The sequence below is a fragment of the Numenius arquata genome, chromosome 5, assembly GCF_964106895.1.
Source record: "Numenius arquata chromosome 5, bNumArq3.hap1.1, whole genome shotgun sequence".
NCBI classification, from domain to species: domain Eukaryota; kingdom Metazoa; phylum Chordata; class Aves; order Charadriiformes; family Scolopacidae; genus Numenius; species Numenius arquata.
The window spans coordinates 70,890,821-70,915,335 of NC_133580.1; the positions used below are offsets into that span (position 1 = coordinate 70,890,821).

Genomic DNA, 24,515 nt, shown 5'->3' on the forward strand with positions numbered 1-24,515 from the left:
GCGAGTGACTGGGATGGGTGATGCAGACCGGCTGGGTGCTTGAGGGAACAGTGGGAGTTGCCCTTGGCTACCATCTGTCTCGCAACTCCTGCTCTTGCCCTCGAAGGGAGGCTCGCTTGTCCCTGGCTCAACAGAGGAGGGTACAGAGCTGAGCTGCCAACTTAGGAGTTTCAGAAACCTAGGTGAATCTTCCTTGAAATGGCACTAAAAGTGAGCCAGTACTAGTAAGTCTTTCTCCTGAACAGTTGGCCTGTTAAAATCAGCTACTGTATTCTGGGCATTTAGTGGAGGAGTTGATGATAACTTCAGAATGGAAAGTGTCAATCAGTGCAAACACCTGCCAGCTGAAATTGTACCTCTCACCTCAGAGGAGCTTTGTTGGAGTTAAAAGAACTTCTTGGTTTCTGTGGGAGGCTTGGATGCTTTTGTTTTTTTTCCTTAGGTGGCTGTAAACCACAAAGGGATAAGGGGAAAGAGAAGAGTAGCTCTTAATTTATTCCCAGTTCCTTTTTGCTCTTAAGTGTGTATCTTCTATGGCATGTCAGACCATTAATAGTATTTTCTATCCAAGTTGGACAGTTGTGCATAGATGAATTTGAAGTGCAAGTTTACTTTATAAACATAAATGTACTGAGATGAATTGCACTGGGGGAGAATTTTATAGTTGTTTCATGGTTTATAACAAAAACCCAGTAAGGTTTGTGCAACCCTAAGTGTCGGACATGAACTCTGGGAAACGTTTGAAAGCACAAAGAGGATGAAAGAAAATTTTGCACAACAACAAGCTCTGAAGCTAATGGTTGGTCTCTTATCCAAGTACAGAGATACAGGATCTAATATTTACAGTAATAATTATTTTCAGTTGTCCTTATTTTCAACGGAAGGTTCACTTGAAAGGGCGCAACTGACAGAATATGAAAAATTGAGAAAGTTTGAATAGAAGCTCTTAGAATTTATTTTGAAGTTATGAATGGGGTGACCCCATAGTTTATGCTTTTGTATAATAGGAAATACTAAATCCAAACCATTTTTTTGAGCACACATTCATAATTGAGAAATAGCAGTTACCGCAGTAAGCATTTACCTACTTAATAACTGACAAAATGAGACTAATTTTCAAGTGATTCAGTGCTTTTCTCAGTCACGGTGCTGCTTAGAGAGTACAGGTTTTAATCCTGTCTCCTTGTAAGTGTGAACGCTGATTTATTAAGATTCAATGAACTGATGTGCCAAGATGAGCATTGCTGGCATGGAATATATGTGGGTGGGGAAGAATCTCATCATGTAAACTTCCCTTCTTTCCAGTTGCAATGGAAGCCAAAAAAAGCTGCAGTTGGTCATAAAAGGTATTTCAGGAACTTACAGCTTCATCTCAGCTCTTTTATGAGACAGGGGAGCAACAACCTGAACATTGTCCACCTCATAAATCTAATATTTCAGAATCAAGTGGCAGGAGTCGCTTCTCTTTTTGCTTAATGGGGCTGTTAGCTTAAATCTGCTTTATTTTGTAAAATCCATTAAAAATAAAACTTGCTGTGAACTATATTGGCCATAAAATAATGTCTTTGAGTAAAATTGTAATATCTCTCTAAAATTAATTTAGAAAAACTTGTTTTACAAAATCTCATTTAAGGTTGGCTGTACTACTGAATGGTTTTGGCAAAGCTGCTGAATTTCTTCTTGCTGGTAGCACCTCGTGTCAGCAGGCTTTTTTATATCTGACACTGATAACTTGGTCTTACCAATTTTTGCAGGATATATGCTTGAACCCGATCAAGAACAGAGACCTGATATCTTTCAAGTATCTCACTTTGCCTTTAAACTTGCCAAAAAGGATTGTCCAGTGTCTAATATTAATGTAAGTAGTCTTTAACTTTTTCTGCATTTTTAGTGTATTTTGTAGGTAGCAATGAGGAAGTCTGTCAAATCAGCTGAGAAAGATTATTTCAATTTCTTCATCAACTTGTTCCTAAAGTTAAACACAGAGCAGAGTATGCTTCAAGTTGCTATTGTGTATATCCAGTGTTAGCTCTCTGGAACTTGTTTTGTGGTGGAAGAGCAGAGTGGACTAGAAAACTACTGTTTTATCCGAAGGTTAGGCTTTGATTTAGTTCTTAAACTGGAGGCTAAAATAAGTCTCTGGTCTGTGCAGTTACAAGAAAACTTTGCTGTTGAGAGCTGGTAGTGTGGAAATGAAATAGCTGACAAAACAGTCAGAGCAGTGATGGTTTCTGTGACAGATAATAGAACATAGGGGTACTGTTAAATTAAAACACTTCCTTTAATCTACAGCCATGTGAGTGAGTTCTGCATGAAGCCTTGTAACATGAAAAACTTGAACCCAAGTATTCCTCTTCAATATGTAATGATTTTTTTCTTTCAGGATTTCGGTTTTTTAATTTATTCAAATTTATTTTTCCCAAGAATTCTCCTGTCCCTTCAACTCTTCCTGAACCCATGACAGCTAGTGAGGCAGCTGCTAGAAAAAGCCAAATAAAAGCAAGGTGAGCAGCGGGTGTGCCTTTACTTCCTTTGCTAATATTGTTAAGCTACATGTTTGTCTGAAACCTGTTTTCATATGCCTGTTTATAAATGAAAAATTATCTTAGTAGCAGAGGTCATTAGAATAAATTAACTGCAACTGTGAGAGCTTCAAATCTCTCTCGATTCCACCTGTTGCTTTTTTTCATTGTATTGAGAATCCATGGAGAGAAGCTGAGTCTGTTTTGTGATGGAATAAGTGCTAGTGGTCTCTTCCTGATCTGCTTTATTTCTTCCTTGTGTGATGAGTGAATTTTGAAATAAAAGATTTTTGTGGTAGGTGAGGATAATATGGTACAGGTAAACTGTTCTTAGGGCTTTTATTTAAATGTGCAAATCAAATCTGATTGAAGGTAAGTGGATTTTCTTTAAAATTCCAATTTTTATACAAAAATATTCTTTTTTTTGGTAGTTAAAAGCATGAATAGGAATTCCCAAGGTTTTATTTTTATTTACTTCTGCTGTGGTACATGGTTTATGAGTAATGCTAATGCTGGAAGAATTCTTTATACTTTTTTTCCTTGTTAATGGAAATCATTTCAGTTTTGAACTTACCGACGTGTGTGACTTGGGTACTTTTGTGTTCAGCTGTAATTATCAGCTCTATTTCAACTCTGACTTCATTAGCCTGTTGGGAATAGAAGTAAATGGCTGGGCTCATGTGGGCTGTGTTTGAGTGATGTAGATATATCTGTGTCATTAAAGGTCGTGTTGTGGTCTGAGGTGGTTGGTTTTGGTGGCTCAGATGGTGAACTGTTTTTAAGCAGTTGGACGGTTCTAGAAAATTCATATACTATAACCTGATAACAGGATTAAAGCTCAAAAGTACTTTGGCTTTGAACATCTTTCTTACCCTGGTGGACTGTTATACAGCTCTGAAGTACTGCAGGGAAGATACAAGTATTTTGAGCAGTTTATGGCTGTTACAACTGCTAGAGGCTAAATCTCTAACAAAAAGCAGAAACAAGTTGACTTAACAGATAAGATTTTTCTTAATCTTATTTCCTGTGTGAGTGAACAGTAATCCTATCCCTAGTCATGGGATCGCTGACTCAAGCTTCACATAAGTTTCACTCGCTACTGTGAGCTGAGGAAAGCTCATACAGGGAAATTTCATGCCACGGTCCCCTTGGGAATGAGGCTGTTGTAGAGCTCCTCCTTAATGCTCTCATGCAGCAGTCGCACGTCCTGTGGCTGCAGTGGGTGCAGGGTGCAAGTTTAGGAAAGCAAATTTTGAGGTATTAAAATGCAACTCGTAAGTGGATCAGCACATGGTTAAGACAAAATTGAGTTATTAAGAGATATATTGTGTCTAATTTGGAGAAGAAACAATCTCTTTTTTTTTAACCAAGCCTCTTGTATGGAAACCTTGCCATTTCAGAATAACGGATACTGTTGGACCAACAGAAACCTCAATTGCACCCCGACAAAGACCAAAGGCCAATTCAAGCACTGCCACTTCCAGTGTGCTGACGATCCAGAGCTCAGCAACGCCAGTCAAAGTACAGGTTCCTGGTGAATTAGGTAATCGTGGGCAAAAAGGTAACTCGACAAAGTGGAAAAATGGACCAAAATAAACAAAGAATGAATTTTGTATTTCTTATCCTTCTTGCTCTAGTAGGGATAGCATTTATAACTCAAATTCATTTGCTTTTTTTATATGCCAAAAACCCAAATCTTCTTCCTTTTCAAAAGACTCTAAATGTGCAAGTAGCAAATTTTACCATGTGCCATAAAAACTAAATGCAGATTATTAAGAACTGAAGGTATTTTTTTCATTGTGCTTAACACTGCTTTTGCACTAACTTTCCCACTGTGGACTTGAGAGAAGTTTATTCTCAGTTTTGACTTCCAAATAATTCACTGGAAGCACCGAGCTCTTCTGTAACAAACTGCTTTCATTGTAATAGGACAAACACTTTCCCTGTACCTCAGTAAGTCATGAGATATCAGCACCCTGTAAAAACTTCACTTCCCTATTGATTGGCCGGTGCATTTCACATTGCGCTGTGGGTGCAGGAGAGAGGCAACAGAGAAGTCATTGAGGGAGACTCAATCAAGTGAAATGGGTTTTCAGTAAATCCTTTGTGAGATTTTTCTTTATTGCTTTTAATATTTATCAGTGCTGTAACTCTTTCTCTTAAATACTTTTCATTTATATCTCGAATACTTTCCTAGTTGCACTGTGTGACGTTATGTGTCTATTAGAATACAGGAAGAGTAGCTTCAGGGACAGCATTGGGAAAGCCTCCAGTCAAAAAGCTGCCGAGAATGTTTCTATCCCAGGTGTAAACAACTTTTACTAGACAGGATCCAAATAACATCCGACTTGGAAAGCTTTTCCTGTTATGACAGGAACAGATAATTCCTGGGCACTTCAGAGTATAAATACAGCAGGCAAGAGAGATTGATTTATGTTAGCAACTGCTTACTTAAAAGGCTGCAAAAACAATTGAATGGTGAAATTAATCAGGTGTTCTGTTTAAGGGAGTTTGACAAGTGAGCCAATAGTTCCCTTAAAGGAAAAAAAAACAAAAATGGTATGCATTACATTCATACAGAATTGTATGCTTTGAGGGTTAGGGTTTGAGATAGTAGAATGCACAACGTGTTAGTAAAGCAGAAGCCTTGAACACACCTTGCTCTGTCGTAAGAGCAAAGGAAGCTTCCAGCATCCTGTAAGTAGAAATTGTGCATTGCCAGGCCTGGAATTATTTTGGGAGAAGTGAACTTGGTATCTACCAGCTGTACTGGTTGTCAGGCTGGGAGGGAAGTTTATAAACTGTTTCATCGTTGCGTGTTAAATAAAGAAGTTAATGGCCAGGGAGCTCTCTAGCTATACTGTGGAGATGGGTTTGTCAGTAGCGTTGTCTGAATGTTTCAGGAACCCCGCGACCAGGGAATGGACAAGAAATCTTGCAGTCCCAGGGGCACCCCCCGCAGCAGCACCGGGTCCTGCAGCAGCTGCAGCAGGGGGACTGGAGGCTGCAGCAGCTGCACCACTTGCAGCACCACCAGCAGCAGCCTGCCATGCAGGATGCCTACATTCAGCAGGTACCAGACACGTCATGCTTGTTAATAACATTTGGAATCGTGTGCTAGTTAAACTTTTCTGCTGTTGCTGCTTGTTTTTTTTCCTGCTAGGGGAGAGAGAAAGGGAGCACGGTTCCCGCCCCTTCTTTTTACCTTTGATTTGTCTCTTCATAAGCACTGCAAAGCTTATCCTAGAAAGGTGCTTTTTTTGTGTGCTGTCTTGTTTTTGCAGTTTGACCCTGAATCCCAGCTTGCTTTGATTCACCACCATGTGCCCCAAATACAGGTTTTGTGTATGTGTAAATGTGCTGGAGATAAATGTTAGGAATTACCTAGGTGATGATGTTATGTTTGCAGTAGATGTGCATGTGCCATCTGCGTAGGATTGTTGCAGTTTTTGCTTTCATAAGTTTTTCTTGGTCAGTGAAGAGGTTCCTTTTTGTAGTTGTGCTGTCCACCCAGATTTTTCATGGATGCAGTTCTAACGCTGTCCAGCTTGCATGCAGTCAAGTATAATTGCTGAAGTTGTGTAGTATAAATAACTGCAGATATAACAGAAGAGCAGCAAGGTCAGACCAGAACTTTCCAATTCTGTCCAAGACACATATTGGTATTCCTTTTTTTTTATTTTGCCCTGTTAAGACATGTTATTCTTTAAAGCATGGCTGACTTATTTTCCGAAGGAGCTCAGCACTGGTGAAAACTGCAGAAGTTGGGATGTTAACTGGCCTGCCTTAGAAAAGGCAATACTGAATACGTAGTGTAATTTTTTGTTAAACAAAAACTGGTATTAATTGGGGGAAAAAATGGAAAAGCTTCCAAACATAGTCATTAAAATGCAGTGACTGAATTGCAGGCTGATTCTTGGCTATGTAATGTTTTAGCTGAAAAATGCTGTCGAGTCACAGAAGTGATACTTGATGCTTTTTCTAAATATCTGGATATTTCTAAAGGGGGGATCATGACTCCTTTAAGTCATCTTCTTTTCAACTACAGTACCAACAAGCCATGCACCAGCAGATGGTCCAACAGCAACTGTTGATGCAGTCTGTGTACCAGCAGCAACCTTCCCAGCCTCAGTATCCTGCTATGGTATGTGAAGAGCGGAATGTAGATGGTACAATCTTAAAATAGGTGCTGTGTTTGTAAGTCTGTTGTGAAGATGCAGTAAGAGAAGTATGTACATAGTTGTAATGAGCTATGGATGTGGCAAATAGCATAAAGTTCAGCATCTGAAATGATATTCAGTTGAGGGGGTAAAAAAAGTTAACCCAAACTTGATTGCAAAAGCTTACCTGGAGTGGCACTTCTGTATTAATCAGATGGAGTATATCCTAAACTTCAGTAATTAGGTATATACTGACTTGAAACATGCTTGGCTCTTAAAGTTTCCAGTAGTGAGCACAGCAACAAATGTATGTTCGGCTATGAAGTAATAGAAGAGAGAGCTTTCTTGCTTTTAAAATAGGAATTTGATGACACTAACCGGCATAGTCTGTTTTTCAAAACTCAGGAGAAAAACTAGAAGACTGACTACCGAGTGCTGCAATAGCATACTCTGAGGTGGCAGGAATTAGAAAAAGCTAAGGGGTGTAGTATGTTGGAAAAGAAAAACAATATCGCTGACCTGTGAGGGCAGTTTCTTTTCACCCGTGTAAAGGTCTGGCTTCTTGTTTCTGCTGAGGCTCCCGAGCTGTTCTGGCGCGTGGTGGTGGTCAGTGCACTTGGCTGCAAGGCTGGAATTGTCACTTAACAGAAGACATTCACACCGGCCCATGTGCATTTTAGTGACATGATCATTGTCTTACTTAGGTGCAGCAATATCAGCAGGCTCTCCTACAGCAGCAGATGCTTGTGCAGCAGCAACAGCAGTCGCAACAGGCGCAGTCTCCCGAATATATCACTTCTCCACAAGACTTCTCACCAGCCTTAATCTCCTACCCTGGGTCGCTTCCAGTGCATGCTGGAACTGTGGCAGATTCTCCCTACCCTGCAAGCAGGTAAGTGTTCTGTCAGAGATGTACCCACGGGTTACTTACTGTTTATGTTCCTCGTTGTGAGCAGCACTGCTGAATCCTTTCCTCAGAAATTACTTGCTTCGGTGGTAAGGTATTACTTAAAGCAGTTGGAGAGTTGCAGTTTAGTGGCAAAGGATATTTTGGGAGGAAAGTGTGACACTTGACATGTTAACAGGTGAGCCTGGTACAGCTTCTCCAAGAATCTATTTTCCACTTTTTCTTGTTCAAGAACTTAACTCCAGGAAGTGACTGCTACCCACTTTGCTTAGGATGGTCAGTAGCCTTTGCTGAGTGAGATTATAGGCATGCAAAGGTCAGCTCAGACACTCTTAAGAGAGGCTTTGTAGTTGGCATCGATTTGCTAGGGCTTCTATATCTTGTGTATATTGATCAGAAGTCTGATGTAGGTACCTTTATATGATGGACTATACCCCATGAGTGATATGGTCCCTTTGCAGGGGCCTGTGGACTTACTGTGGCTTAATAAAATATAATAAATGATGACTTTCCCATTAATTCTTAAGAAAAACAGTGTGTGGAACAAAAAAACCTTCCTTTTCTGATTTAAAAAAAAAAATCACAGATTTATCCAGTTTTACTAATATTAGGAATAAGGTTATATATCTCTATAGGTTCCTGCTATACTATATTGAAAGAGAAGCCCTTTGGAGTTGTGGGAACGCTGCAGCCTTTGGTGCACTCTGTCTTGACACGTTTTCAGTTAATAGTGTGACTTAAATGCTTCAGGTGCTGCTGTCATTTCTGGTCTCTTCTAAGTTACAGTGTGTTGAAAGAGGAAAAGGCAAAATAGGCAAAAAACCCAGCTGCTGTAGGCTGGGTTGATATCGTATATCACTGTGACCAGTTTGGCTTCAAATCGCCAATTAGTTTGTCTGATCCCTAGCAGAGAGTGGTGTCCTGTACTTCTGTACTCACACCTGAGACTTACCAGCTGTACTTCTGTCACGTTATTGCCAGAGTACTTTTGTCACAAATCATTTTTGCAAGGAGTCACCCCAGTCTGGAAGCAAATACGTATGTTTCCAGTTTCTCTTCTGTGTGTTTGGCTGAAGGCTTTGATCCTGCTGTTTAACTTCAAGTTAGTGACTGTGAGTTAGCAACGGTTTGCAATGCATAGTTTTTTGGGATGGCAGCACCCAAGGTGACAGGAAAGAGCCCTTCCCCCTTCCTCTTCTCCGGAAGAGATGGTTCCATGTGGAGCTGGGCTGCAGGTGTGGCCTGTTGAGCCTGGCTAGGCATGGAGAGGACTGGTTAGCATGTGGTAACTTGCTGCCTGCTGCTTCTCCAGTCCTTGTCAGACAGAGAAGTGGTAGGTGTCATTTGCTGAAACGTGCATGAAAGGAGAAACGCACCTGGCCAAAGGTTTCCTTATCTGTGTAGATTAGACTGATACAAGCAGAAGGTGTAATGTCAACTGGTTACGCTAATTGTATTAGTTGGATGAGTGGTGGATTCAGAGATGCTTTGTGTGTCTGCCAAGAGAAAATAAAATAATTTGAAAGTGAAGAGAACCGATGAAAACTTCAAACATATGTAGGAGGCTTTTTTTGTGAGGAAAACAAGGCGGTCTCCTATAGCAATATAGAAATGACCACAGGTTAAATACAGTTTTTTTTCCCTTGCATGTGACCTTGATTAAGGATTCTTTGCTTTGGTTACTATTAATAAATTGAAAAATAACTGTCCAAGGATTGCATACAGAAATGATGTGACCAAACCACATATTTCAAGTGATCCATTTTCCTTTATATTAGCTTTCAGATGGTTTTGGGATAAGCTGTTAATGCATGTGTGTTACTTGTATGTGGTATTTTGGTGTAACGAAGCATGTCATAGACTGTCCCCCTGATTAACAGCCCAGTAATGTCTCTCTCTGTTTGCTTCCATGAACTGACTTTACAGGTCAGGCATTCCTGACGCTGAAGCAATTGCTGGTTACCCAAAGCAGACCATCAATAACCCACCTGATATGTCAGGCTGGAACCCGTTTGGAGAGGACAATTTTTCCAAGTTGACAGAGGAGGAGCTGCTGGACAGAGAATTTGACCTGCTGAGATCAAGTAAGGGACGCTTGAAGGCTTATTTTGCTTCCCAATAAATGAGGGCTGTGTAGTTGCTCAACAGTTCCAGCACTGACTTGCGGAAGGGCCACGCAGTCTGTGTACAGAAAATTCTTTCTGAGCATTTGAGGGCAGAGTTGGGCCTCTCTTCTTTCTCTCCCTTCTATTTCTGAAAATGTGTGCAATAAGAACTCGCTGTCTAAAATCAGCAGTTACCTGCTCAAATACTGCAGAAATAGTTATATCTTAGCTCTTAAATACTGCTTGTGTCACCTTGATTGTCAAGAAGCTCTGAACAGCAGAGATGCTTTGTCAGATAGGAAGGACAATTTGGCTGCTTGCTTTGTTCCTTTCCAGCTTTGTTCTTGCACACCAGAACAGAAGATTCTGTGGGTCTGAGATGTCCTTTGAAAGTGCCTGAAAGAAAATTGATCTATTACATTATGTTAATGTTTTGTAATGTCCTTTTTGATGAGTGGCTACATGTAAGGGCTGCTTTATTGTTCTGATATGGCAATAGTTGAATAAACTTCTTCCTCTTGAAGTCAGTTATCTCAATGGTTTTTACTTGGAATGACTTCCTTTTCTTAATTGCTTAACACTTGTTCATTAGATGCTCTTCCTAGAACTGGTTTTGTCAAGAGCAGATTTATTAGTGAGACTTGCAAGATGTGACAATGTCAAAAAACAGATTGTATATACTTGGCTGACTATCAGCAAGTTCCTTGCAATTAAAAATGCAGTAAAGTTGAGTTTGAAGTAGTTGGAAGAAAAAAAAAAAAAAACAATGCCTTCAGTTGAGTCTTTTTTTCTTCTTGGATTTCTGTGTCCTTAAGCATAGTGGAACAAGATGTGCACGTTACCTGTTAATGCTTAAGGAAAGCAACTGGTGGTTTTTTTGTGAAACTCTAGTTGATTGTTTCCACTTGTATCCTGTGTTGATAAAAGAAGACTCCTGTTTGAGATGTGGATGTAGCCTGCACACATTTTACAGCAAAATGACATGCTGTTAGCTGGGCAAAATGGATAATGTACCAGCTGAAAAATAAGCATTCTTTCCTAATCAAAGTTTAGAATTTGAAATTATTTAGTAGTAGAATTGAATATCTTTAGGCTACTTCTAAATACACTTTGAATCTGGAGAGGGTTAGCTTGAGCCAAAAGGTCGGCACAACATTACCCATTTCCAGAGTCTTTAGCTGCCTGTTGGACTCCTGACTGTAGTTCTGGTAAGTTTTATGGATGGATTTGGTTAAGCCACATCTTGAACAAATGTAACTACAGAAGATTATTTTGAACAAATGTAACTACAGAAGATTATTTTAGCAAAGGACGTAATTAAGTGGCTTTACAAAAAAGCTGGAAAATGCTATAGTAGAAACGTGCTTGCCTGCAATAGCTTAATAGGCTGGTTATAGGAAGCTGGGGAAATAGAAAATCATAGAATCATTTAGGCTGGAAAAGACCCTTAAGATCATCGGGTCCAACCATTAACCTATCACTACCAAGTCCACCACTACCTTGTGTCCCTCAGCACTATGTCTGCACGTGTTTTAACCACCTCCAGGGATGGTGACTCCGCCACTGCCCTGGGCAGCCTGTGCCAGTGCTTGATAACCCTTTGGGTGACGATGCTGAATTGCATGCACAGTTAGTAAAGGGTAGAATAACTCGGAGCTACAAGCTGCTAACTGCTGTCTCTAAATCTCCAGCAGAAGGTACAGTTTACTACTACTGTAATTCCATTGACCAGTTTTTGTACTACATGTATGAAAATACTCTGAAGTTTTAAAATCTATTCAGGCGTGGTTTTGTCTCGCCTCTTAGTAAACCTAATTCAGTGCACGGAAGAGCTGGATGTGATACTAGACTTAATGTGCTGTATCAGAAAAGTAAACATAACATCATAGTTTTGCTTGGGGAATTATAGTCACTTGAATACAGAAAATGTAAAAAAAAAAAAAAAAAAATGTATTCACTTGACCAGTAGTACACTAGATGGCGGGCTTGGTTATATGTAAGATGCAGTTACTGCTTTTCTGGGGCCTTTTGGCTTGTTTTCTGTTAGTGCAGTGGAGGGGGGACATGGCCAGTCTAATCTCAGTGTATGTTTGTGTGTACACATGGAAACTTACTTAAAGACCTTTAACTTTGTTCTTTGATATTAAGGATGTTGTGCCAAAGATCGTATGAAGTTACCTTGCAGTGTTAATGCCTTTAGTGCAGACAAAGCAGAAAGATTTATACTTAATTTTGCCTACTGGTACTTTTTCAAACTTAGGTGGGTTAATGAGAAATCGGGAGATTTATTGTACAATTAAGGCTTATACCTATAAAATTGTCTTTAACTGTATAATACGTCTGGTATTTTGTCAGATACTTTAAGGATCAAGTCTTAATTCTCTTTAGATGTAGGCTATCTCTCAGGAGAGAAAACTGCTCTTTACTACTAAGTAATTGGCTTTTCTGCTCAATTTTTGAGTTTACTGTGAATCATTTTGCCATCTAGAGGAAAGAGAATTAAAGATACAGATTTAATAAATTGTTATATTTTTCTGCTACTAAACCCAGTTGCTATCCCGTACTTTGTAACTCACGTATGGTGTTGCGTAAGTTTGTCTTTTTGCGATGCAATGTGGTGCTGAGTAGCATTCAAAACATCAGTCTTTTCTTTCCACTTCCAAAAGCCTGGATTCTACTGTTGGGCTGATGCTTTATACATAAATTTAAAAATATTTTTAAAACTGTCAAATATTTTTAAAGCTGTTGTGTTCCTGACAGTAACACATGAATAATTAAATATACAGGGCCTTTGTTAGCGGATCAATATGTCAACATAATTTGTCAGGCTAACATCGTTCCATTTCATGCATTTAGCTTAATGTCATAGTGCGTGTGGTGATGGGTATTGCTGTGATGATTAATCCTTTAAAAGGGATCTAACTCCTAGCACAGAATACCTTGCTTGCACTTGATGGAAGTTTTTGATGGTAAAAAGCTAACAGTTGCAGTGAAATGTAGCGTGCAATTGAATGAAGATTTCTGAACTGAGCACCTTTGGGGAGAACTGTGGTGTGGAGTTCCTGGTTCTTGTGGACACTGTGGTTTCTCTGTTGTTATCATCGGTATTAATGGTGGTGCAGAAGCAACACGTGATGGTGAGAATCTGCCAATGTTGTGAAGAAAAGGATTTCTTATAGAGAGCTCCTGTAACCACTTCATCTGTGCAGAATTGGCAGCCAAGAGAATAAGTCTGCTTTTTCACCAGGAAAAAATACCAGTGCAGCCTTCAGGCTGGATTGCAGAAGGGTTGTCATTAGGCCCAGAGTCACTGTGGAGCTCCAGCGGAGACACCTGTGGGTACAAAGCCTGCGAAGCCGTGTGCCCACCTCCTCTGCAGCATGTACAATGTGGAGGAACTGCCTGGGCCATCCCTGCAGCACGGCGCTGGGACCCTTACCGGGCATTCCTTGGGCATGAGCGCTGCTCATACTGCACAAAGTCTCCTGAGGAATCTCAGGCCTCTTGCTTGGATGGAAACAGCTGGATTCCTCCTTTGTGGTTTGAAATGACTGCACTTTTCTATGGAAGGCTCCGCTGTGCTACGTGGCACATGGCTGTGTCTCTGGCAGTGGTTTGGGCTGCATTTGTACAGTTATTCACTGAGGGGGAAGAAATTGGATCTTTACTTTAAGGGAGTTGCATCTGAAGCACTACAAAGTCTAATACTGACAGTCCCACTGGAGCCACTTCTGCTTGTGTGAAGCTGGAGAAACCATCTCTGTCTCTTTTCTCAAACACTCCCTGATAGAGACAAGTGGATCTTCTACCAGGTGCACAAATGACACTTGTGCCTCAGAAGACTGGAAAAATGCCTCGTCCTTTTCCAATAGCCTTACATTTGATGAATTGACAAATGTTAAACTTTATTTTCCAGGGAAATGTATCCCAGTACGTGTGTGCCTAGATGCCATGCAGGAGTTGAAACCTTGTATTTACTCACTTTATTTTTTTCTTGCATGCTTTGCATTTCAATCCATTTTGTTTTCTGCTAGCCCTGCTGCTGAAGTTGGGAGATCTGATCATCATCTCAGGGCTTGAACTTGCAGTCTTGTGTGCCAGCATTTGCAGGGGCACCCCAAAGGGTAGTTGAAGTTGTTGCACCCTTAAAAGTTGCTCTAGGGTTGGTTTGCCTGCAAAGCATGCAGCAGTCAGCTGGTTTTCTTCTGGAGGGAGGACACTAGGGATAATAGAACAAAGGCATCCCTCGCTCACTCTGTGTTTGTAAAGATGCAAGTTGAAGGTCACATGCATTTGTTCAAAGACAAAACTGGAAAAAACCTCAAACAAAAGAACACAAACAGCAAAGCAGAACACAACCCTCCCTCCCCACCAAGCCAACCCCAAACAATCAAAGCCCAGACCCTTCTTCCCTGAGGAGAGTCAGGAGGAGGCACTGCTCTTGGATGTGATGCTCAGCAGTTGTTTGTCTTCAGGGCTGAAAGCTGATGGTATAAAACCTAGAGCTGCCAGTCATTTGTGCGTCTGGGCTAGTATTTTGTTCTGCAGGGCTGTGTCACTGCAGGATAATTCTGTTGGAGTCTGTCAGTCCCTGTTTCAATATGCATGCGTTGAGGTGAGGGCAACTACTTTGTGTCCTGACTGGGAGCCCTCAGCTGGGTTTGTATTTTAAGTAAGGGTTGACTGTGGTGGAACAACTCCCCCTGGTATTCCTTTGGAGAGACTAGCAGTAGGTAAGGGTAAAAGAACTCACATTATGGACACCTGAATACGAACAGAACACTTGTCTGTGAAAACTAGCATGTAATTTCACAACTCCTGGGGTTGTCTCAGTAAAGCCTCCCGGTCTGTGTAGTGAAGGGCTGAAGAGAAAACGTTCAGGTAGCATGGGACAGAATCAGAGTGCGGGTTCAGCTGCATCTCCACAGCAGCAAATTGTCGAGAAGGTTGTGCTGCAAATTGTTTGCAAGAGCAGCTGCTTGTGGTGGCAAAGGGGGAGACCAAATGCTGTGTCATTTGGCATGGAATGTGTAGGGTGTTGGCTGAAGGTGGAGCCCCATGTCACGGGGATGTTGTTCAATGGCTGATGGGCACTGCTGGACCCTCCTGAGCTGCAATGTGGTGCTTGGGCTGGACAGTCTGGATCTTCAATTGGCAGCAAAGTTAGAGTAAGAGCTTAGACAGAAGAACTTGTATTTACCATTCCTAGTGCTTTGATTCTTTTTTTGTTGACTGTGTTAAAAGCTTTTTGTATGTCTATGTAAAAAAAAAAAAAAAAAAAAAAAAAAAACAAAAACAAAACAAAAAAAACCCCAACAAAAACAGTCTCTTAAGGACTGAAGACCATACAAAACAGACACTACATTCCTCTAAACAGACACTAAAATTGTTGGGTTTTTCTAGTTACTAACAGATATTACATGTTTAATAAAAAGTACTCATAGCTATTTTTCTGTAACGGTCAACTTGTCTCTTTTTGTGGCAAAGAGTGGCCAAAACTTGGATAAAATGATTTTGTGTTTTAGATAAACATAGTGATTCTGACTTCTAAACCTTAAGAGCACAGAAGACTAGTAGTTTCTATTACGTAGTCTGCATATAACATATAAGAGAGATCCTCATTTAAAGCATTCCATGTCCAAATACATGCTGCTCTGGGTGGGACCAGGGGTTAACAGTAGCTCTGTGCAGGTGAAGTTTCCTGAGAGATCAAGAAGTATGAATTCAAGATGTAGGATATCTTTAAAACTTCATCCTCCCCAAATTGAGAGGATATTCCTCCCTCACCCCATACAGTAGATATCTTTGCATAGGCATAAGACCTGCCATTTTTATTTTATTTTATTTTTTGTTCTGTTTCATTTTGTTTTTTACAGACAGGCTGGTGGACAGGAGAGCATCTTCAGATAAGAATGTGGAGCCACATTCTGCTCCACAGAAAAGTCTTCCTGAAGATCCCTTTGGTTCTGTTCCTTTCATTTCTCACCCAGGCAAGTTACATCTGTAGCATCACTAGCTCCTATATATATGTATACATATGTACATATATATGTGTGTATGTATCTGTTGAAGTATGTACATGCAGTTAAATGACCAAAGAATGATAAAGGTGTTGGCTGCCTCATGAGAGTAGATGGGTTGAAGAGATTTTTTTTTTTAATATGTTGATTACCTCCAATTAAAAAATGCTTCTGCACCCAGTTCCTGGTCCTTGTGCAGTGTACAGGCTACATAGTCCTCGCAGTGCAGACATGCTGGACCAGTGCAGTGTGAACCACTTGCCTAGACTCAGAAGCGCTTCCGCTAAAAGCAAATTTCTTGCCAAGACCAAACTTTGCTACTTCCCTGTAGGCTGTTTCCAACTCACCCTGTTGCTTTAGTTTGGTTCTCCAGCCAAGCTAAGACTCTGAGCTTCTGCTGCATTTAATGCATAGTTTCAGTGCAAATTGGGTCAAAACAATATCTGATGTTATCTGTACTTTGGGGAGGGGAGGAATGTTCAATACTGTTTCAGTTCACCTTTGGCTATCTTTACCTTGGATGGAAGTAAAAATAACGTATGTGGACATTGACTGTGAATGTGAAACTGCATCATCCTGCAACTTAATCGCCAGTTTTAACATTTGCTTGATCAGCACTTTAATAATTTCTGGTACCTGTGGCAAAGTAAAGCCTACATGACAGTTAAATGGTAAATTCAGTTACTTATGGAGCCACTGAGATGCCTACCTAAGCTTTGTTGAGAGTGCTTGTGTGGTAAAGGTGTCTTAATGTGACTTCTTAAACCATTCTTCTAGAGGTTCAAAAGCTCAGGTAACATGCCTTAAAATAAATCACTTGGGGTCAGCCTAAGTGAGCATCCATGTCTCCTTCCGGTTTCTTCTTGCATTCCTGAAGATCTCCTGCTGCTCCCAAGTGCTCCCGTACTGTACATGGCCAAGAGCAAACAGGATAACGCTGGTGTATTCTGCAAGGCAGTTTGTAAACATACCTCTGCGTCCCTGTCTGTTCCTGTTGTGAGAAAAACTGGAATTCATCTTCTTGGTCTGTTACTGTGTTCTTAGTTCCTGGTTTTGTTCTGCTCGTTCAGAAATGACCGGTTTGCCTTCTGTCATCCCGTTAATACTCAGTAGTTCAATACAATGTGAAAGCAATTCTGAAGTGAAGAAATGCGTGCTCTCTAGGTGCAGTCTATAGGAGGGAGTTTGGAAGGATTTACCCTAGAGCCTTCATTAACAAGGTTGCTTTGTTTCATAGGTGAGCGCATGCAAAATGAACAGCAATAGTTAGTCACCATCTCAGATGAAGTATATCAGGTGCTTAGTCTCCTGTCTTCAGTACTCATACACGTGTGTCTAGGGATTTCTTTTTTCTTTCCTTGCTGTAGGTCCTAAGAAATGTATCTGCTCATTGCTGGTTTTCACGTAATAGAGCTTAGATTGTAATGGATGGCCTTGCTTTATTATGTCATGTTTTGTCACTTTGAATCTAAGCTCTGATTCTTGACATACTGAAAAACAAAGGGAGATGCCTTCTTTTACGAAAAAACAAAAAAACCACCCAAGTTCAGTCATGGCTGAAAAGCCAAACTGCTGGAGAAATGCTGAGTTGGTTGTGAACTGTGTTACCTATTTCATTGGAAAAAAAAAAACAACCCCAAACCATATGTTTTTCAATAGCCTTTTTTCTACTGACTCATAATTGGGATACAAACAAGTGTACAGACTGGACTGACTTCAAGGAAGGTATTTTTAATTCTGTGTTAACTGTGTTAACAGTGAACTAGGCTTAGCAAACAAACCTGATACGATGTTTAAATCTGAAGATACGTCTTTTAAAAGCTGGTTTGTTTTCCCTGCGGAATTGTTTCTGGAAATGTCTTGAAATGAGGTGTTGTAGGACAACTAAGAAAAGCAGAATGGTGTTGACTTAAACATATTTTATTTCTAGTTCAGGCCTTCTTAGGACAAACTTGACATATGTCCCTAATATTTTGATTTCCTCTTGTACTTAACACTTCTGTATAATATGTTCTTTCTGGTTTGTTCCTTGTGATTGTAAAAGATTAACCGAGAAGTAAACCACATATGTGCCTTACTCGGGGTGTCAAAGGGAAGGTGAGTGAACAGAAGGTGGAACAGAGGTTTAATACCGTGAGCACAATTCCAGCGCTTGGGTTGGAGACTGTCTCGATCTAGTTAGAGCAGACATTTCACCTCCTTAGTGTAACGTGGCTACAGTGCAAATACGGAATGTGTTATTGCTCTTCACCCAGGCTTCTGACTGCTCAATTTGGACGTCTTGAATTATGATGAATATGATGAAATGTTGATGTTATCAATATAGATTATTTAAAATAAATAAAAAAAGAAAATTTAACTTTCTTAAAAAGTGCCAGTTCCTATTGAAGATATGTTCTCCTGTATTAACAACCTTTGAGTTGGAACTGTGGTGGTCTTCTGATTTGATTTTTTTGCTGTGTGACATAGGTCTCAGGTTTGTAAATGATGTTGTAAATGGACTGTAGCTGAGTCACCCAGAGTATTCTGTTTCGGAGGCTTAAGGGTTCTCTGCTGAAGGCAGCACTCAACTAAAGTAATTTCTATCACCTGATGTGAGATAGAAGCAAGAAGCTGAAGATCACTTATCTTTTGACCTAACAGCTTAACATAGGGTGCTGGAAGTCCAGCAGAAGAAGTGCTGCCAGGTACGTTTACATGTGCCGGGGAAGGTGATGCAAGGAAAGGATGCAGAGGTGGAGATCTGAAACCTTTCATCGTGGCTGGGAAGGACCCTGCGTTGCTGAGAGCTGTGAGCCCTTGGGGTTTGCCCTGCGGAGCTGAGTGCGTTTCAGGCCACTGCTGCTGCAAGGACCACCGGGCAGGAGAACCTGGAGCTGGATGGACTGAGGCTGTTTCTGCGGCAGAACTTCTGTGCTTACTCTTCTCAGGTGGGAATGGAGAGCCAGCAGCAATGTGTGTGTCACTTGACAGGCTGTGTGTGAAATAAACTAACCCACTGTTGGGTTCCTCTCACTATAGTTTATAGGAAAGCAATTTAGAAACACTTAGTGTTACTTGCACTTGGTGTTTATTGTATTAAAAGTGTTTTCACAAGTACTACATGTAAACTTGCTACACACTCTTTTATGCCTAAATGTTTGTGGAGAACAGTAGTGGCTTAGAACTTGAGACGCCTGGAAAAGAAAAGTGGCTTGAGAAATAATTCCAATGCTCAGTCTTATACGAACAAAACTAACATTGGAAACTTGTTAGGAAAAAGAAGAATGCACAGCTGGATAGCCAGTAATGGGGCATTAGAACAGGCACTTGATGTATGGAAAACAGGTTCTGGTTTTTGAATGCCTTGAAAAACTGGATGGTGACAGTGGAAGAATTGGCTTCTGTGGTCAGCATTTTGGAATGGAAGCTTTTGGTTCAGGTGTGGGTTAACCAGCTTGTGTTGTAACGTACTTTGTTAACACCAAGTTCAGTGTTTCAGGAACTCAGAGACAGGCATTTTCTGCTGTCTTCAAATTACAGGAAGGAAATGTCATGAATATAGTACAGTTTGCTGCTGAGTTGTACTCTGTGGCCTTTTGCCATCTTAATGTTTGTTTACACTAATTCTTTCTGGGATTAAACTGGCCTAGATTGCTTTTTGCTTCCCTCAGCTTAATACTGGAATTCAGAGAAGTAATAAAAAGATCTGAGGTAACTCTCAAAATGATTCAGATGGACTGGGTGAGAAGTGGAGATGTTGGGAAACCATGATTGGAATTTCTTTGCCAGTGCTGACCTGAAGCTGTCTGCGAGGTGGTGTGCTCCTGTGGAGGATCTCAGGAGCTGTCTTCTGGCTTGTCTTCAGGGAATAAGGAGGCTCTAGTTCAGGTCATCTATTTAACTGTTCTGCTGGATATCTGTAAAGCTCATCTGTACTGTAGACGTGGTGCTTCCTGTCTGTCTGTAACTGCTGCGTGCCAGAGCCCAGTGCAGTGGGAACCGGCTGGAGACTGGGACACGATACCTTCCTGAAAGGACTCTGCTGCAGTAGCTGAATATTAGTGTTCACTGTTACCGCAGAAAAGAGCATTCTGGTATGAAGAAATATGGGTGACAACCATTCATTTGGTTACTTTGTTATACTGCTTCTAACGAGGTTTCAAACCACTGCGGACTTTTGTGTAAATGCTTGGGAGCCCTCGGACTACTGTGCAGTCTGGAGCTTTAAAAGAAACACAACTCGCTATAATTTAGCAAGAAATTACAAATTTGAGAACAGGAAGTAACAGCAATACTTGACCCAACTTGCTCTGTGACACTAAAATCAGTTCACGTTTCTTCGGCAATTGATGTTCTTGAATTGCTTGTTACAAGATGCTCAGACCTGCAACTTCTTATGGCTGTTGTAACTTGACAATTAAAATTAGTTCATATCAATATTTGTACTCCCTGACAATACTGCTTATGTTACCTTATCGCCTCTCCTGGGTTACAGTTTCAGGTATTCTTCATGCTACTTGCTGAATGCAGGTTCGGGATCTTTCCCTGTCTCAAGATCATCTTTAGACTTAACCTTTTCTAGGTAACACAAAGTAGTTTGAACTTACTCACACATCACAAGAGTAAATAATACATGTGGGCTGTGCCAGTGGTGTGCTCCTTCTCTCCAAAATGATTTAGTGGGGGTTTTTTACTATTATTTTTCAAATTTTAGACCTGTCATGGTCGCCTTTCACCTTTTTTATTCTTTTTTTTGTTGTGTGTAACAACACACTTCAATAAGAAGAATAATTAGAAAGAATATCTAAGCAATGGATACCAGGCAGAAGTGTTTTGTTCTCCCACTTTTGTTCTTCTTGAAAATAAAGGTGGTGAGCAGTGTAAATCCATTACAATATCCAACAGCTGCTGCTCTGGCTGTTGTCAAAGAGGGAGCGCAGATTTAGTTGCAGCAGGCGGGTAATCCCTGGGCCTGACATGTGGCAAATTGTTCTGAAATGATGGTGGCAGTATGCTACCAATTCACAGAGAGCTTAGAGCCCTTCTGCCCTGCTCTTCCGCCACCCCCGCAATACCCCAAAATGATGAACCAGCAGAAGGCATGTAATTACTGCAGTTGTTAGGGGGAATTCATCCTCTTATAATCCTGTGTCTCGAAAAAGAACATCAGAACAGAAAATTTCCTTGAAGATTGGGATCTTCTTATATGATTAAAGATGTTCCACCTGGCTCGCATTTGAGCGAAGAACAATTGTCTCCTACAAGATGCAAACCTGATTAGAAGTGTGGTAATCTGAACAGTACATTGCAAACAGATGTTACTCAACATTTTGCAGCTTTTTTGTATAAATCTATATCTGAACAGTCTCTGCAGCAGTTCAGGTTGAGAAGATTGCATGAAATCAACATGACAGAACACTTCATTTTTAAAATCTGTTTGGCCGGAGCATTAAATTGTCATTAACCAGGGAATTTTCCCTTTGGGGGCGTTGTTTCTATTTGTGGTGCTCTTTGTATTCAGTTTGCTGACTTTTTCAGGAGTGAGAGAGGGGGAGCTTAGAGCAGAAAAACAGAACAAGCTATTGCTGCTCTGGGTTTACGACTGACAGCTCTGAGGAGGATGTTTTGTTTCTCTGGCTTTGACACCAGCCTGCTCCCGTTTTCTCCTTGTTACTGGGACCAAACCAAAGGCACTGCGGGTGAGAAGGTGTGTGCAGAGATGCTTTCTTTAAGACTAGGATCTTGGACTGTTTACCACACCTCAACACAAAGTGAAGAATAAAGCAAGGTACTTGCTTTTTCCTGAAGGATACAAATGTGGGCACAGCAAGGGCACCCCCCTGGAAAAACCTCAGAAATAAAAGTGCTTTCTTCAAAACAGAGCAGCAGGAGCAGTGGCCGCTCCCAGCATCGTCTGGCGTGTGCTCCTCGCTTTCCTGGGGCAGTGGTGCCTGTGGGGTCATACCTGCTGCTTCTGAAGTTGTAATAGTACTGAGCTGTTACCACACCTTGTGCATTTCTAATCACTGCAAAATTCATTGTCTTTTTGATAACTGAGTCTGCACACAGTACAGTAACGTACCTGTCCTGCTGTGATAAAGAGGTAACATTAAGGGCTGAAGGGCTAGAAATGCAGAAACCCTGTTCAGAAATCACTTGTGGTGAAATGAGGGGTTTGGAGCTGGTGAGCTAATGGGCTGTTAATTGCCTGGTGCTGTGATGCTCTTAGGGCTGGAACAGTAAATACACTTCCAAGATCTTTCAGTGGCCTCGGAATGGAGATATGTCAGAAAATGTTTTCTTGTGTGCAGGGACAGACACTTAGAAATGCACAAACTTCCTTCTCCCATGCCGTTCTCCATTCTCTCCATCACAAAGGCTGCTGAACGCTGTATCCAGTGGGCCATGGCCATGGCTTAGCCCCCTTACCTTCAGAACAAGAGGACACAAAACTGGCTAGTGCCGAGACAGAGTGCTGTGTGGAAAGGATTGTAAAGATGAACAAGAACTTCCCATTTTCAATAATCTCACTCGCTGTTGAGGCACTGTCCGTGTCTCTGTCACTGGGTCCTGTGCCCAGCAGTGCCTGGAAGAGCGGCCAGAGCTCCACGTGTGGGAACAAAAGACACGGTGAGCAGGTGGTCTCTGCTGCGGGACACCCATCTCCAGCATCTGGGCTCCTGCATTCCTGGGACCATTGAGAGAGGCTGGGATGGCTCGTGTGCCAGCACTAATACACTGAGTACAGTTTGGGAACCTGCTTTAAGTGTTTTGCCATGGATTGTCACGCCCCGTTTGCTGTGTGTTGAGTCCAGAGAGCTCTGCTGCCCAGCACTGAACACCCTGTGCCTTGAATGACTTGTTGGTGTCTTGTTGGTGTCCTCGGCGGTTTGCTTTCCAGTGAGTGTGACTGTGGCAGCAATTAAATAACATTTAAGCCTTTTGGGAGGTCAGGTATATTAGATACACTGTGGTTCAGCTCTTGGCTTGAAAAAAAATTGCTTTATTAATTGTTTTGTGCATACGGAAATGATGTGCAAAGGTATAATCATTCCTTGGGAGCATAAACTCATGTAGACATTGACATACGGAAAAGGTTTGGGGGTTATGTTGTGTAAGTGGTGTTAACGTCTAACCTAGAAATCTTTCCTTATTCCTCTCCTTTTAAATCTAATTGCATTTTTGTTAACATTAGTGTTTAGTAAACATTGGAAACAGCAGGATTTGGAAGATAGGGGGTTATATAGTGCACTGTGAAGGCTGTACCTTTGGGAAATCTAAAGTAAGCAGCCAAATAATCCAGATTCTAATTTAGTGGGTAAAGCGAATGTGTAGTATTTAAAATTACAGTAGATAAGAAGCAATCTGACACCAGAAGCAAAGAAGAAACAGCTCAAAGCCCTAATCACCTGATGGTTTTAGTCATTCTGCTCATCTTGTTTTTAAATCCGTACATAAAATAAATTGCTGCAGAATTTTTAGTGTTATGTGTGATTGCGAAAGAGCAAAATGGGTACTGGGTGAAGAGATCGGCTATTAGTGCCTGTTAAAAAAACTAAGAAACTGTTCTTGTAAAACTGAATATTCTGGTTTAAACTGGAGAGTGGAAAGAAAAAAAACTGCCCTGGCTCTGGTCCCCTCTGGAGGGTGGTCCCCATGCAGTGCTCAGCCGGAGCGGCTCATACAGCCTGACCTTAGGGTATTGCACACTAATTTTCCGTAGCTGCTCCGCGTCTGCCAAGAGGTGAATTATTATCGCTCTTATTAGTGTTACACGTTCAATTAGACATTCTCAGAGCAGCGTGGCTGCCGTGTGGTCTCTCTCCTAGAGAACAGGGCGTCCCAAGAGCAAATATACTTTCCCCAGCTGAGACAGTGTTGTGCTTTTCATCCTGCTCCTTCTCTTCAAATGGAAGTCCCACAGCAGGTTATGCTCCCAAAAACATCTCTGGGCAGCAGTAGGGCTCCGGGACAGGGAGACATGAGATCTGTGTGAGTCTGATGAGTGCCTCACACTTGCTGTCTCTTTACTTTACTGATGCAAAGCTTTTCCTGCTCCTGTGTTTCTGAGCCAACCACCCCACAGAGGAGCCAGTGGTGAATTGTTCTCATAGCTCTGCTTGTCAGAGTGTAAATAGTGTAGTGAAGGTGATGGAGTCAAATGAATAAATAGATAAATTTCCTTCCCATAGCGACACTGAGCTGACGGGTCCTATTTAGAAACAAACAAGAAAACACTTCTCGAATTTAAGTTAAAGCAATAGCTTTTTTCTGCCTGAAGAGCTACACTAGGAGTTAGAAGGGGCTGATGTGGAGCTTCAGTGTCACTAGAGAAGACATTCTCTGAGCATAGGTTTGCCAGGGCAAGAATTGCTTGCGTGCGTTTGTGTTTTAAAAAAAGGCAAAAGCTGTCCAGTGTTGCTATCGTAGCATCTCTGTCTCCCTGTAGTTACGTTAGCTGATGACCTTGCCCTTTCCTCATAGGGACTGGTGCCTTGTCCCTGTCCCTTTGTGTGCCTCAAAAGACACCAGTGAGGCAGACCCCCCCCCCGAGCCCGGATCCCTGCTGGGGGTGCTGGCAGGCTCCAGGTCCCCCTGCTTCAGCCCCTATAAGGAGTGGGTGTCCCCGAGGACAGGACAGGGATCATGACCTCATGTCATCTTCCCTGCAGCTTGGACATGAACAAACTTCTTTTGCCCAGGCCCTGGTTTTCATAGACCTTAGAGGAGCCTAATTACCATGGAGGTGTTGGGTAGGATTGCCTCATTAGGAAAGCATGGGAGAGGAAAGGCTGGGCACTAACGGTGTCAGGCACTCT

At 41.5% G+C, this 24,515-nt stretch overlaps 1 protein-coding gene across 1 annotated transcript in view; it reads left to right on the plus strand.

The window, feature by feature from the left end:
• The window catches only part of BMP2K (BMP2 inducible kinase), a 55,131-nt gene that overhangs the window by 28,487 nt on the left and 2,129 nt on the right, over nucleotides 1–24,515 (plus strand). Inside the window, exons 8-15 of the mRNA XM_074147488.1 lie at nucleotides 1,755–1,858; nucleotides 2,425–2,504; nucleotides 3,923–4,083; nucleotides 5,426–5,595; nucleotides 6,571–6,666; nucleotides 7,387–7,574; nucleotides 9,516–9,673; nucleotides 15,571–15,684. Coding sequence (XP_074003589.1) covers nucleotides 1,755–1,858; nucleotides 2,425–2,504; nucleotides 3,923–4,083; nucleotides 5,426–5,595; nucleotides 6,571–6,666; nucleotides 7,387–7,574; nucleotides 9,516–9,673; nucleotides 15,571–15,684 — 1,071 coding nt within the window. The remainder of the gene's footprint in view (nucleotides 1–1,754; nucleotides 1,859–2,424; nucleotides 2,505–3,922; nucleotides 4,084–5,425; nucleotides 5,596–6,570; nucleotides 6,667–7,386; nucleotides 7,575–9,515; nucleotides 9,674–15,570; nucleotides 15,685–24,515) is intronic.